Source organism: Hippocampus zosterae, chromosome 16 (assembly GCF_025434085.1).
Source record: "Hippocampus zosterae strain Florida chromosome 16, ASM2543408v3, whole genome shotgun sequence".
NCBI classification, from domain to species: domain Eukaryota; kingdom Metazoa; phylum Chordata; class Actinopteri; order Syngnathiformes; family Syngnathidae; genus Hippocampus; species Hippocampus zosterae.
In genome coordinates this window covers 10,796,889-10,809,819 of record NC_067466.1, presented here as the reverse complement: position 1 = coordinate 10,809,819, position 12,931 = coordinate 10,796,889, and the positions used below count along the sequence as shown (strand labels likewise).

Sequence of the window (12,931 nt, the reverse complement as noted above, 5' to 3'; positions counted from 1 at the left end):
AGCACACGGGGAAACAAAGTGAAACTATTGCAATTGGGTAAGTTTTCTTTTCAAAGATTCACGTTTTTAAAAATAGTTCCCATCATTTTATGGTGTTGCTTTAATCTAATCATTCAATATGTTTGATGATTTTTTTAATGTAACAATCTCTTTTTACAGTTACTGCGATGCACTTTTAAATTTACATAAACAACATGCAAGACACAAAAACAAGCAAATCAATAAATAACCAAAAGCAAAACAAGAAACATGGCACACTGAAAAAAATAAATTAAATTAAAAAATATCAAAGACATTGAGACGGAAGCATAGTTTCTATGTTTTGAGCGATTTCTGGTTTAAACAATTAAGTCCACTTCAGAGTGTGCGTGTGTGTATGTATGTGTGTGTGGGGAGGGGGGGGGTGACGTCACGAACATGAAAGGACGTATACTGCGTTGTGACGTCATAGACTTTAAAGAGGTCAATATAAAGACATTCGACGTGGACAAAAGCTACAAAGTACCCATCAAAGGCATAGTTTGGGATAAGGCTACGTTGGTGTTTTCAAGAGTAACACTTCACTTCCCTACGCGACAAAGGTAAGGTAAGGTTTGATACGGATCGGTTAGCCTCGTTAATTTAGCACAAACCGTTGATAAAAAGCACGTCCACTGCGTTCTATTATAGAGAGCCTGCTGAGGGTTACGAGTATGTCGGCCTTTACTGCAGCGAAAAAGAGCGAGTTGGTAAAAAGCCTCTCGCCGCCACAGCATCCTCCATTCACCAGCAGTCCGGCGGGCGGTGACGCCACTGCAGGGCGGGACAAGAATTCCAACTCCGAACTACTTCGCACTCGACGTGGAGAAGACCGCACTGCGAGCTGGACGCCGTCTGGAATTTCAGGCGAACCGAGAGTAAGTACCGATTTCCTGTCTTAAACTTCTTGACTAGCCCGAGGTGCATTCAACTGAATGTACGCCTTTCATGTGTTCATCTTCGTAGTCGCGTCCCGCCGAGGATTGCTGGATTAGTATGAGTCAACAAGGACAGTTCGCCGTCTGTTAACGTGAATCTTGTCTGCTGGGAGTCGTGCTTTTGCTGTTTTTTTTTCGTTTTTCTACTCCACTCTATTCACCCCACGTCTACAGTTTACTCCATACTCATCTATGCGCAAATGTTAGCCATAAAGTTGTAATAAAAGTTTTACAAGATCGCATTTCGGAGACTTGGTAAATGTGGTTTTAAAATAACAGTTTTTCGTCAGTAGTCACTTACGGAATACACTGGACTGGGCGCCAGTTAAAAAAAAAGCCCATCCACAACAGTTGCGCCCCATTTAATCATTAAACACACGTTCGCGTGCGGACGCTTGTTACCTGTCTGTTGCGCCTCTGATGACAGACGTTACCTGCCTTGTTATGTATTTTATTGGGGGGCGCAAATGTTCCATAATGCTGGCGCTATACCAGTAAATGATTCACTGGTTATGTGCCGCTCCCTCATGTACACATTTCTGTTCTATCAGATACTCCAATGTACACGCAGTTGTTTGTAAATGTCAGTGAATTTACCATACAGAAACTGAAAATGAGCTTGTAAACCAGCGGCCACATGGCATATAAAGTTGTGTTAAATGTTTTACCAGGTGTAATCATCATCTGGTGAGGCGGCTCACTCACAGTCTAGTGTTGGAAGACAGCCGCAGTTTGCCTTCGCATTATACTGGAGTGAGGACTCTAAAGGATTAGTCAGAGTGCTGGAAGTGGAAAAAGTGTTGCTTGCACTTCTATTTGGGGGAAATGGCTGGTTTGCCTTGATTGGTATTTGCCATTGAATGTGTGGCATGACTACAGAAAAAAAAGTTTCCCCTGCACAAAACCTCGTGGCCACCTGTATGCTTTAAATGCAGATGGGATGTTGTCTTTGTAAAGACAAACCAGACAGTCAAGCAGTAGCAAGAGGGTGTGACGTGTGTGGGCCGCCCCTCGGACACTAGTAGCTGTGTGTTCGTGAAACAGGTTTGCCCGCTTTTTGTGCCATCAGCACTAAAAAAACGGGTGCCTTCACTCTTGGCTTGCTGCTTGTTTTCACTTTTCTGTACTTTGCGCACATTTTCTGGTAAGTCTTTTACCCGCATTGTGCGAGGGGACCTTGTTCTTCCTCCAAAGTCTGTAAAGTTTCAAGTGAATATTTCAATTACATGTTATCTGATGGGCTCGTGTGTCCCCTTTGAATGGGAGCTCTTCCCATTCATTGGCCAATTTGTTCATCGTCCTGCGATTGATCGGTGGTCATATAGGTTATACTCTTGCCTTTTGCCTTTCATTTGAATTCATCTGGGATAGACCGCAGCCCCTCTCGTGGCCCTAAACGGGGTAAGCGGTATAGAAAATGGACAAACAATGTTTGTTTCCTCTGTCGGGAGGTCATGTATGGGCTACAGTCCAAGAACATCTCCCAAAAGGCACAGAATGAACCAATACAAAGGATTGCACTGGCTAAGAAATAGTATTTGTACAGATCCTATCTGAGGTGCGTTGTTTTGTCCGTGGTTGAAAAGGCCGCCTGATTGCAGACTTTCCAACCCGTCCAGCAACATTCCTAAGTGATGGCTGTTGAGAAGCTGTGCTCTTTTGCTTCACCACACCCACATCTTTTCATTGACTGCTAAGTAGTGACCTTCACGAAGCAAGTTGTTCCAGTCACAAACGGTGATTTGAATATTGAGATTTGTCTTGGGTCTCTTTAATCAAGATGCAAAACCGCGCCCTGCGTGAAGCCATCTTTGACGCGAGTTTTGTTTTGCTTCCGCATGCAGCGGATGTTTGACGGTGACAATTCACCTGTCAATGAACGTGGCTGAGCCTATCTTTTATCGCTGCCCCATGAAGAGGAAGTGGCTCTGCATATACCGCATGCTCAAAAAGATCGTGAATCACTCTGCCTCACGTGCACGGGCGGTTGGGCCCGACAGTTAAAATCTATTGTGCCGGGCGTGTCCGCGCACTACTTCACTTAATCAAATCATCTGGGAGCGAGTCTTTAAATGGCCTCCTAGATCCACCTCCAGCCGTTGTAATCACACGGCTTGGATGAATAAAAACCTGAACACCGCCGTAACATTGTTTTCCGTTTTTAGTGCCACATACGGCCTATTGTATCATCCAGTGAGCCTTTTTGTACCTTTTGTATATGTTGTTTGCCCGTCTGTCTCAGACTTGCTTGATAACTGGTTTCCCAACTAAAGGAAAATAATGGAAGGAGGTTGTTCCTCACTATTATGTCACAGTTTTACCCATAATGGGGAGAAAGAAGGATCCCTGTGTTAATGAACAGCACCCAATAGTGCCTTGCAAAACAAATTGTCCTGTTGAATCATTTCTATTGGTAAAGCCAAAGTACGTTCGGGAGTGATCCAAGTAAACAAACAAAATTTAAAAAATGTATGTCCCCAACTCTGAAAAACGCAAGACGTAAATCAAAACATGGTTTGAAAATCCTCCATGAAAGCAACTGCCAATGCTGCAGCTGTCCGAAATGACAACTGCCTTTTCTGACTGCCTGACTCCCATCTAGGGCCGTGGTTTCATACGGCGATTACAAACGCTCTTTTCTTTTCTGCCACCAGCGTCGCGTCTCACATTTGTCCGTCGCCATCTGCGGGCCCCGCTCTGTGTACTTAACCCCTCTTCTGTTTCCATTCAGCCTCTGTCGAGGGTGTGCGACAAGGGGCCGGCAAATGAGGTAATGCGTGTCGGCCCTTGTTGCGGCCGCAGACGCATTTCACATCCTTCTGAAGAGGTTAAATATAGTAGCGCGGTTATTTTCCCCTAATGGAGCTCGGTTGGTTCTTGCCCAGATATAGTAACAATTTGCAGAAGAAAAACATTTTTTTTTTCAGAGTCCCATTTTAAGTCTGACTGTTCTAGTTGACTTTATTCTTAAATGTCAGCAGACTTATCTAGATGATTGTCGGGCTAATCTCTTGAGGCCACATGGCTGCCGTTCATCAACTTTCATCAAGACTGTTAATGGTTTTCACTCGTGGAAGAGGGAAGTTTAGTTGTTGAGTTCATCGTTTGCCAAAAAGAAACGTAAGACTCCAAAACCAACATTTCTGCGGTTATATCGTTGCCTGGTATTTCTGACTAAGATGTCCTGAAACTCACCAGTCTGGATTTTAAATCAGGAAACAAGAACTTTTTTTTTCCTGTCTGGAAAATCTGCCGCTTGTCGCTGTAGTTTTAGCTTTATCTTTGCTTTGTGAACATTTGTGTTTGCGAGGAATGCCACCGCACCGGTTTGGACTTGGAGAAGCATCACGCCCTTCTCGCAGGAAAGCCCAAACTGCACAAGGCCCCCGTGCATTCCTTGGCTTTTGCAGGAACACTGTTGGGGGAAAAGAAAATACAATGTTTCAGGGGAGTTTGGCTGACTTGCGTCATGTTACTGGATCTTTTCACACTGTTTGTGGCCGCAGGACTTTTGCATGCTGACTGCCCCAACAAAAGGGAGTCAAAATATTCATAGTCATTTTTCAGTTTGCTTGTGTTTCTCTGCCTAACTGAAACCATTTTTTAAAAAAGCGTTTTATTGATTTTTTTTCTCCAAAAGTTATCGATTAAAAGTTACGGTTGGTTTGTGATCTGAGCAGCCTTTAAGTTGTAGCTGCAAACATCTACTTTGTGATGTTTTGTCTTTTTGTTTAATTTTTGTTCTTGTTGCAGGCCCACCTTTCGCTGACTGACCATCCTCAGGTCAATCACAGAAAAATGTCTGGCAAAATATCAAATGAGGAACTGGAGGACATGCAGGAGATATTTCGGAAGATTGGTGAGTAAAGAAGTGTAGCGCATGAATTATAATAATTGTTGTCCTGCACAATATTTAGTGTTAAAAATCTCTTCTGTTGCTGCAGATCTGGACCACGATGGGTTCATCAATGATTATGAACTCACCGAAGTCCTGAAAGAGACTGGCCTTCCGCAGCCAGGTTACAAGATCAGAGATATGATCAAGAAACTGGATCGCGATGACGACAGCAAGATCAGCTTCAAAGAGTTCCTTGCGGTAAGCCGAGTTATGTCTGGAGCGGCTTGTTACTCCTCAATGGAAAGACCCTCATGAGTGGCACTCTGAAAATCCTCGAAAAATGTATCACTTGGTCACAAATATCCCGCACTCAACCTCCCGAAAAATCTTATTATGCTTTATCGTGATAGTTTGTGGGACGATTATTGTCCTATGTCTACTGGTGGTGTTAAGTGGCAGAACGGCAGCAGGAATCACAGCTGAAATATGACTTGCTCTATCAATGATCGACAGTTCAAAGGGGAACGTTGGTTATAAATTATTGGAACGCTGCAATTTATGGATAACTATGTTGAATTGAAGCTTGAGAAAATACAGGAAATGTTTCAAATCGGTGCATGAGTCATGGATTTTGCCAATGATTTCAAAGCGAATATTTAATGAGGGCTGTATTTGGGAGGGGCAGCATCCGGCCACCTCTGAGGTCACTGCTGAACATGACGGCGCCATTGTGTTTGAGAGGAGTGCATGCCGGCAGCAGGCTCTGATAGCGACCCATTTTTGTACTCTCAAAGGAGCTACCCATTTTGTACTCTTGCAACGTATAGAAATTCATTTCCTGAATAATAAATCTGAATTGAATGATAGAAACGTATCTAATGGTGGTTTCTTGTTTAGCAGTTTTGTGTCAGCCTTGAATGCAATTTTTTTTATGCAAGGGAGCCATTTGTACTGGGGAGGAGGAAAAAAAATGCAGTTTATGGTTATTTTGTTGTTTGCTTCAAACCCTTTGTTGACATTTCTTTTCTGAAAATCTTCAAATATGACTTGGGCAACGATGCTATTAGGCTAACCATGTACTTTTGGTCATGCTTTTTTTTGTGCAATGTTATGAAATGTGAAACACAAAAATATGTGCTTTGGCTGAACAGAATTTGGGAAACACAAGACTATTGTGTGCCTGGTCATCAGTGTTGTAGCCATAACTTTTGTTTAGTGTCACATGACATCCCGGAATTAGGCTCCATCTTGTCGAATCAGCCTTCTTGGATGCTGCTCACATGCGCTTTTTTTAGTGATTCATATCAAATCAATCTTTACAGTCACAGAAGCTTTTTTTGTTGTTTTTTTTTTTTGGACATGAGTATTTGAGTTAGTCAGAGTTGGGCTTGTGTGTCTAGCGTCTGCTTCCGCTTGATTTAGCTACTAACCAAATGTCATCATGAGTCTATTTTGAGTCACAGTTTGACAAAAAAATATCACCTTCCACCTAAAAAGACAATGCAGAAGCTGCAACATTAGGCGTCTTTGTTAGGTTAGGTTGCCCCTCCCCCGGAACAGATGTGGCGTTCAGAAAAAACATGTAGTTAATTTGGTGCCTCATGCTGTCGTCATGGCAATGATGAGACATTCCAACTATGCTGCTGCATCGGCCGACTGACCTTGAGTAGTGCTGGCTGGCTGACAAGAAAGATTACAAAAAAATGATCTACAATGCTGGATTATAATATAGTTGCAACAAGTGTGCCTGGCACCAATTCCATGGAAAGTGATTCAAAAACAATTCTTGTGGTTTAGCAGCTGTTTGATTCAGTCAGTGGACCAATTTACTTCCAAAGTAAGTAAGTTGAGTCCAAACATTTAGTTTTTTCCTGTTAGACGAAACTGAAAAGCGGACTCAACAACCTGCTCTTAACTCATTCAGTACCAGCCGAGTCTAGACCAAGTCTGAAAAGACGTTTAAAAACGTCTTTGGGAGCGAATGAGTTTTAAGAGCACTAAGCTTGGCTCGTAATTGTTCTGACCATGGCCAATCCCTTTTTTGTTTGTTTTTTTTGTCCTGGCTTAAAAAAAATGTACGCCTGTAAAATGAAATGTATTTCAATTTGCTACGTACAAATTTTCCCTTTGGTCATGTAACAGATTGTGAACGAGCTGAAGGGCAGCGAAGTAGCAAAAACTTTCCGCAAAGTCATCAACAAAAAAGATGGCATCCTCGCCATTGGAGGCATGTCGGAGCTGTCAAGTGAAGGAACACAACACTCGTACTCCGGTAAGGGCATTTCTTATAAGCATTAGGTTTCATCTCCTCTGTTGTTGATGCCTATATTTGCCATCACTGTCAAACCAAATTGTAAAGTTGACTAATACTGTCGGTTTTTGCTATCATGCGATGCCTCATGATTCCATCTGCAACCCGGACAGAGGAGGAACGATTCGCTTTTGCCAAGTGGATCAACAGCGCTTTGGAAAATGACCCCGACTGTCAACATGTCCTGCCCATGGATCTCAACACAGACTCTCTGTTCACATCCGTAGCTGACGGTATCTTACTCTGGTGAGACTTCCTCCTTTTCACTGCATGGCGGCAATTAAAATGTTGGCCACATGGTAAATGTCAAATCAGTGTTTGTCATTGCCTGTAAAATCTTTTTTTTTTTGGAGGGGGGGGGCGGCGTATGAGAGTACTGTTACATAAACCTTGGCAGCTGCAAAATACATGACCAGAACAGCAAATAGACATTACTCAATACAAACCGCAATTCCCTTTCCTATCCATAATGGGTGAAGTCACCTCGTCAGGGTGTCTGTGATTTAATGCTTGAAAAAAGATGTAGATTTGTTATTTATTTTTTATGATATGCAGCAAAATGATCAACCAATCAGTGCCAGACACCATTGACGAGAGGACCATAAACAAGAAGAAGCTCACACCCTTTACAGTACAGGTCAGTTAATCCTTCTTCCCTTCTGAAGTCTCAAACTCATTAATGCCACAGGCTAGGTTGTACGGTAGTTAGTGGTTCCCATCAGAGGGCCATTGTGGCTGTGAAAGCACGGAAAATGTATCTGCCTCATCGGATTATGACACTCGCACAACAAATGGATGGCTAAATCATTTTGAAATCTGCCGTGTGACTGACATGCGATCTCAAAGTGATTAATTTGACAATTTGGGTACAGATTGCAGCCATAATCGGGAATCTGTGTTTGACACCTGTGTCACTATCACTGACCTTTAACAGGAGAATCTTAACTTGGCGTTGAACTCCGCCTCAGCCATCGGCTGCCACGTTGTCAACATCGGCGCTTTAGACTTGAAGGCTGGCAAACCCCACCTCGTGTTGGGCCTGCTGTGGCAGATCATCAAGATCGGGTTGTTTGCCGACATCGAGCTCAGCAGAAATGAAGGTAAAGGCACATACATGGCAAGTTTTGTTTTTTCTCTCTGTTGCTTACCCGATCATTGTCGCCTGTATGACAGCCTTGGCAGCGCTGCTGAGGGAGGGCGAAACCCTGGAGGACTTGATGAAGTTGTCCCCTGAAGAACTGCTGCTCCGGTGGGCTAACTTCCATCTGGAGAACGCCGGCTGGCAGAAGATCAACAACTTTAGCTCTGACATCAAGGTTGGCACGAACGCAAAAGGTCGCTAACACAGACATCGGTCTTATCGGCACACTGGGCCAAAACGATGTTTGCGTACGTAGACCTGTAACAGTCGCCTGCACGTCTGCTAGAATAGGATTCAATTGGTTGTGAAACCCCTCTGGTGGTGTTTGGCTCACGGCCAAAATGAATAAGTCTGTGTAAGCAAGGATAATTGACGGCTCCGGAGAAGGCATTATCAGAATTTGTGGAATAGAATTTTATTCAGTATGTGTACAATACCATTGCATTAACTCATTCAGTACTTAGTCTGAAAAGACGTTTAAAAACGTCTTTGGGAGTGAATGAGTTAACTCACATTAATACATATATTTCTATCCAATTAAAAGCATGTATTTTTTTAATCTGTTTTACCATCGCACTGATGCTATTCTGTTTAAGTTAAGTGATTTGTAAATGGCCGTGTTGTTTTTATGCCATTTTTTTTTCCCGCCCCTAGGACTCAAGGGCTTACTTCCACCTCCTCAACCAGATCGCTCCAAAAGGTACAGAGGAAGACAAGCCGGCCATCGACATCAACATGTCGGGCTTCAGTGTAAGTGCAGCGCCGCTGAACGTCGGTACCTCGCATGAACGAGTCTCTGATGAAAATGCAAATGCGCCATGCAGGAGAGAGACGACATGAGGAGGGCGGAAGCTATGCTGACGCAGGCCGACCGGCTCGGCTGTCGACAGTTCGTCACTCCGGCTGATGTAATCAGCGGCAACCCCAAACTTAATCTGGCTTTTGTGGCAAATCTGTTCAACAAATACCCTGCTCTGATCAAACCTGAGAACCAAGACATCGACTGGCACCTTCTGGAAGGTGAGTGTGGAGGGGACGGTCAATGGATGCTATAAGACTTAAAAAACCCATGTGACGATCTGTGACTTACCTGATGCACAAAATTGGATTTCCAGAAAGCCTCGCCTCATCAATGCCATGATCCTTTTTTATTTTTTTGCTGTCTAGGTGAGACACGAGAGGAGCGGACATTTAGAAACTGGATGAACTCCCTGGGCGTGAACCCAACCGTCAATCATCTCTATGTGTAAGTACCACATTGTCTTTACAGTCGTAGGTAGGCCTGGAATATGTTTCTCTGAGTAGTTTCACTGCTCAAAATTAACCTACAATGTTGTCTTACAGAGACCTGCAAGATGCCATTATCATCCTGCAGCTCTACGAGAAGATTAAAGTAGATGTTGACTGGAACAACAAAGTCAACAGGCCTCCATACCCTAAGCTGGGAGTCAACATGAAGAAGGTCAATGGTGATTCCTTTCTAAAAAGTGCTCATCCACAACTCATGCTCACGTGTTGGTCTTGAATGTCTTCATCCATCCAGTTGGAGAACTGCAACTACGCTGTGGAACTCGGCAAAATGTCCAAGTTCTCCCTGGTCGGCATCGGCGGAACGGACTTGAACGACGGCAATGCGACGCTCACCCTGGCGCTGGTGTGGCAGCTCATGAGAAGGTAAAAAAAAATAATAAAAATTGACAATGTGAGTGCAAACCGGGCGCATGAGCTCACGTCACCTCGTGTGTCACAAAGTCCCAACTCTTGACATTGTTATTGCTACTGTGAACTTGACACCACATCGTTTTTTTTCCCTTGCTGATAACATGTAAATTGTAGTATACAATGAAACCTCCAATTTGCCCGTGTGATGTAAAAAACGGCAAAAAATGAATGGCCTTAAATCTGTGACAACAGTGAAGGCTGAATTAGGAACCGCTATGTCTATATAAAGAATAGGTGAAATTGATTCAATGAAAATAATGAATAGGCCCAGGTAACATGCAGCCTGTATTGTGTTGCAGGTACACTCTTAATGTACTGGAGGAACTGGGTGATGGGGAGAAGGTCAATGATGACATCATTGTCAGATGGGTCAACAAAACATTGGCAGAAGCTGGAAAGAGGGCCAAGATTTCAAGCTTTAAGGTAAACCAAATTTTTTTTTTGGAGGCATAATAGGTTAAATCACCAAATTGTGCTTTTCTGTGTACGGTGACAAGGACAAGGAGATCAGCAACAGTTTGGCAGTACTGGAGCTGATCGACGCAATCCAGCCCGGCAGCATCAACTCTGACCTGGTGAAAACGGGACACCTATCGGAAGATGACAAGCTGGAGAATGCCAAGTATGCTTTGTTTTGTTTTGTTTTGTCTGTTAAATGTACCGTGGACCTGTCACTTTTCTGAACCCACATGCAACCGGGTGAAATTTTTAACACGCACACTTTCGAAAGAGCAAGTCTTGCGGTCGCAAAGCATTTTTCCCAATGCGCTCTGTTTCTCCAGATATGCCATTTCCATGGCGAGAAAGATTGGAGCACGTGTCTACGCCCTCCCCGAGGACCTTGTGGAGGTCAAGCCCAAAATGGTGATGACTGTCTTTGCGTGCCTGATGGGTCGAGGGATGAAGCGAGTCTAAAGAAGACTGGCTGTGATCATTTGTGACACTTGCTGCCACCCGCACGACATCCATCTTTTTGGAACATCCCCTTTTCCCAGCCAGCCCTGCATCGCCGCCTGAAGGATTATCGTGAAGAAGATTGAAAACGCATCAAATTGCAGGTATCGCTGCCTTTTCGAAAGACTGGAGGTTTCATGAAGAACGACGTGCTCTTATTTAAAAATGCCATACTCGTAAATTTCAAGTGGGACCGTGTGTTATCGACATCTCGCAGTACTTTTGATAAATGTGTGAGAATCTCGTTTTTCCTAAAGCATCTATGCATAATTCCAGCTCAAAGGTTTACGCGTCGTTTACTGCCACCGATGTCCACACATTCCTCAATTAGTGTAAGAAGGACGAGAGGAAGTTCGGGACGCATGCTTCAGAAAGACACCGCAACATTCATGCATGCCTCATACACTTCTTTACATATCAGTACACAGACGACATGCGGTCAAAACTATAGTGACGACCACTCTTGTATATGCTGTCCGTATTTTTGTACGTTGTGTATTTTTGTGGGACCATAAAGTGAGGTAATATGCTAGTCAGAGCTGGGCTTCTGTTATGTTATTGTATTTTATGTGTCCAATGACAAGCAGGTCATCAGGGTTCTCCGCTGTGCCGTCTTGTCTCCAAAGACAAACCTTTTTACTGGAAGTGTTGAGCTTTTGCCTTTTCTTGAATTCAATCGTTACCAAAAATTAAATGAAACCTCTACTCCCCACGATGGCCGAATTGTATTTGGCCGTGGTGGTCATGTCTACTCCAAAGTGCTTCTTCACTTGTAACAATAAATATGAATTTGAAAACTGAAGGTTTGATGTTTTGGGTAATTTTATTTTGATAATTAATCCAATCCCAATTGTAGATCTTGATCAACACGGGAATGTTTTGTTACTTTTGTGATGCAACACCATACCATAGAGCTCAGGTGTCAAAGTCAAGGCCCGAGGGCCAGACCCGGCCCGCCACATTTTATTTGGCCCGCAAAAGCAAATCATCTGTCAACTACCAAGGTCCTTGCTGAAATATGTACCAAAATCTCAATTTGCCATACGTAATAAATATGGTGCCATTTTGCAATAATTCTGTTGCCCTGTTTACACTCACTTGAGCAATAATTGAACAAATACTTGACTGATTTCAAAACTAGTGAGCCATCATTTTTTTTGTGTATAAGTGATGTGATGATTAAACATTTATTCGGTTTCACTGTCTTAACGGCCCTCTGGGGGAAGACGTAACTCCAAAGTGGCCCACGACAAAAATGAGTTTGACACCCCTGCCATAGGGGGATAGCAGACATTGCTCACAAAGAGTACCTGAATAACACTGATTTTTTTTAAAAATGGGGGGGGGGGGTGCACAAAATGAGTTCTCGCATTTGATTTCAGATCACTGTTCATGAGTTGTTTTTTTTTTAATATGCACACGGGGGGAGGGGGGGGGGGCACTGGCTATTTTCGATTGTTCAAACGCATCGTTGCTGTTGAAGGCCCGAAATATAATGTTCCACACCGTACATTGGATCAGTGAAAAAACAAAACATGCATTATTTTTTTGGTCCATATTATAAAGACAGGGCGGCCCGGTAGCCAAGTGGTTAGCACGTCGGCTTCACAGTGCAGAGGTACCGGGTTCGATTCCAGCTCCGGCCTCCCTGTGTGGAGTTTGCATGTTGTCCCCGGGCCTGCGTGGGTTTTCTCCGGGTGCTCCGGTTTCCTCCCACATTCCAAAAACATGCGTGGCAGGCTGATTGAACACTCTAAATTGTCCCTAGGTGTGAGTGTGAGTGTGAATGGTTGTTTGTTTCTGTGTGCCCTGCGATTGGCTGGCAACCGATTCAGGGTGTCCCCCGCCTACTGCCCGGAGACGGCTGGGATGGGCTCCAGCACCCCCCGCGACCCTAGTGAGGATCAAGCGGTACGGAAGATGAATGAATGAATGAATTATAAAGACATTTTGTTATATAGCCGGTTAGGAAGGGCATGGGCCTATGAAGCCCCCCCAGTAGCACTGAT

At 43.8% G+C, this 12,931-nt stretch overlaps 1 protein-coding gene across 4 annotated transcripts; it reads left to right on the top strand.

Annotated features, from left to right (window-relative positions):
- The first annotated feature begins 669 nt into the window (after positions 1 to 669).
- pls3 (plastin 3 (T isoform)) lies at positions 670 to 11,724 on the top strand. Of its 4 annotated transcripts, XM_052047481.1 has the most exons (17): positions 1,970 to 2,100; positions 2,543 to 2,693; positions 4,710 to 4,815; positions 4,901 to 5,052; positions 6,937 to 7,066; positions 7,219 to 7,351; positions 7,661 to 7,742; positions 8,040 to 8,205; positions 8,279 to 8,421; positions 8,901 to 8,996; positions 9,071 to 9,266; positions 9,414 to 9,492; positions 9,591 to 9,708; positions 9,790 to 9,920; positions 10,268 to 10,391; positions 10,466 to 10,590; positions 10,751 to 11,724. In XM_052047481.1, exons 3-17 carry the CDS (start codon positions 4,755 to 4,757, stop codon positions 10,881 to 10,883), a joined length of 1,869 nt encoding a protein of 622 aa, XP_051903441.1. In that variant the 5' UTR covers positions 1,970 to 2,100; positions 2,543 to 2,693; positions 4,710 to 4,754; the 3' UTR covers positions 10,884 to 11,724. The 4 variants fall into 4 exon arrangements, with proteins under 4 accessions (XP_051903439.1, XP_051903440.1, XP_051903441.1 ...); XM_052047479.1 differs by lacking the exons at positions 1,970 to 2,100; positions 2,543 to 2,693 and adding an exon at positions 670 to 896; XM_052047480.1 differs by lacking the exon at positions 2,543 to 2,693 and having other exon boundaries at positions 1,936 to 2,100.
- The last annotated feature ends 1,207 nt before the right edge of the window (positions 11,725 to 12,931 follow it).

Excerpts from the sequence above, each read along its gene's own strand:
- pls3 (XM_052047479.1), top strand. The coding sequence starts at position 693 with ATGTCGGCCTTTACTGCAGCGAAAAAGAGCGAGTTGGTAAAAAGCCTC. Across the intron at positions 8,997-9,070 it reads TCAACATGTCGGGCTTCAGT|GAGAGAGACGACATGAGGAG; the intron begins GTAAGTGCAGCG and ends TGCGCCATGCAG. Across the intron at positions 9,921-10,267 it reads GTGTGGCAGCTCATGAGAAG|GTACACTCTTAATGTACTGG; the intron begins GTAAAAAAAAAT and ends ATTGTGTTGCAG.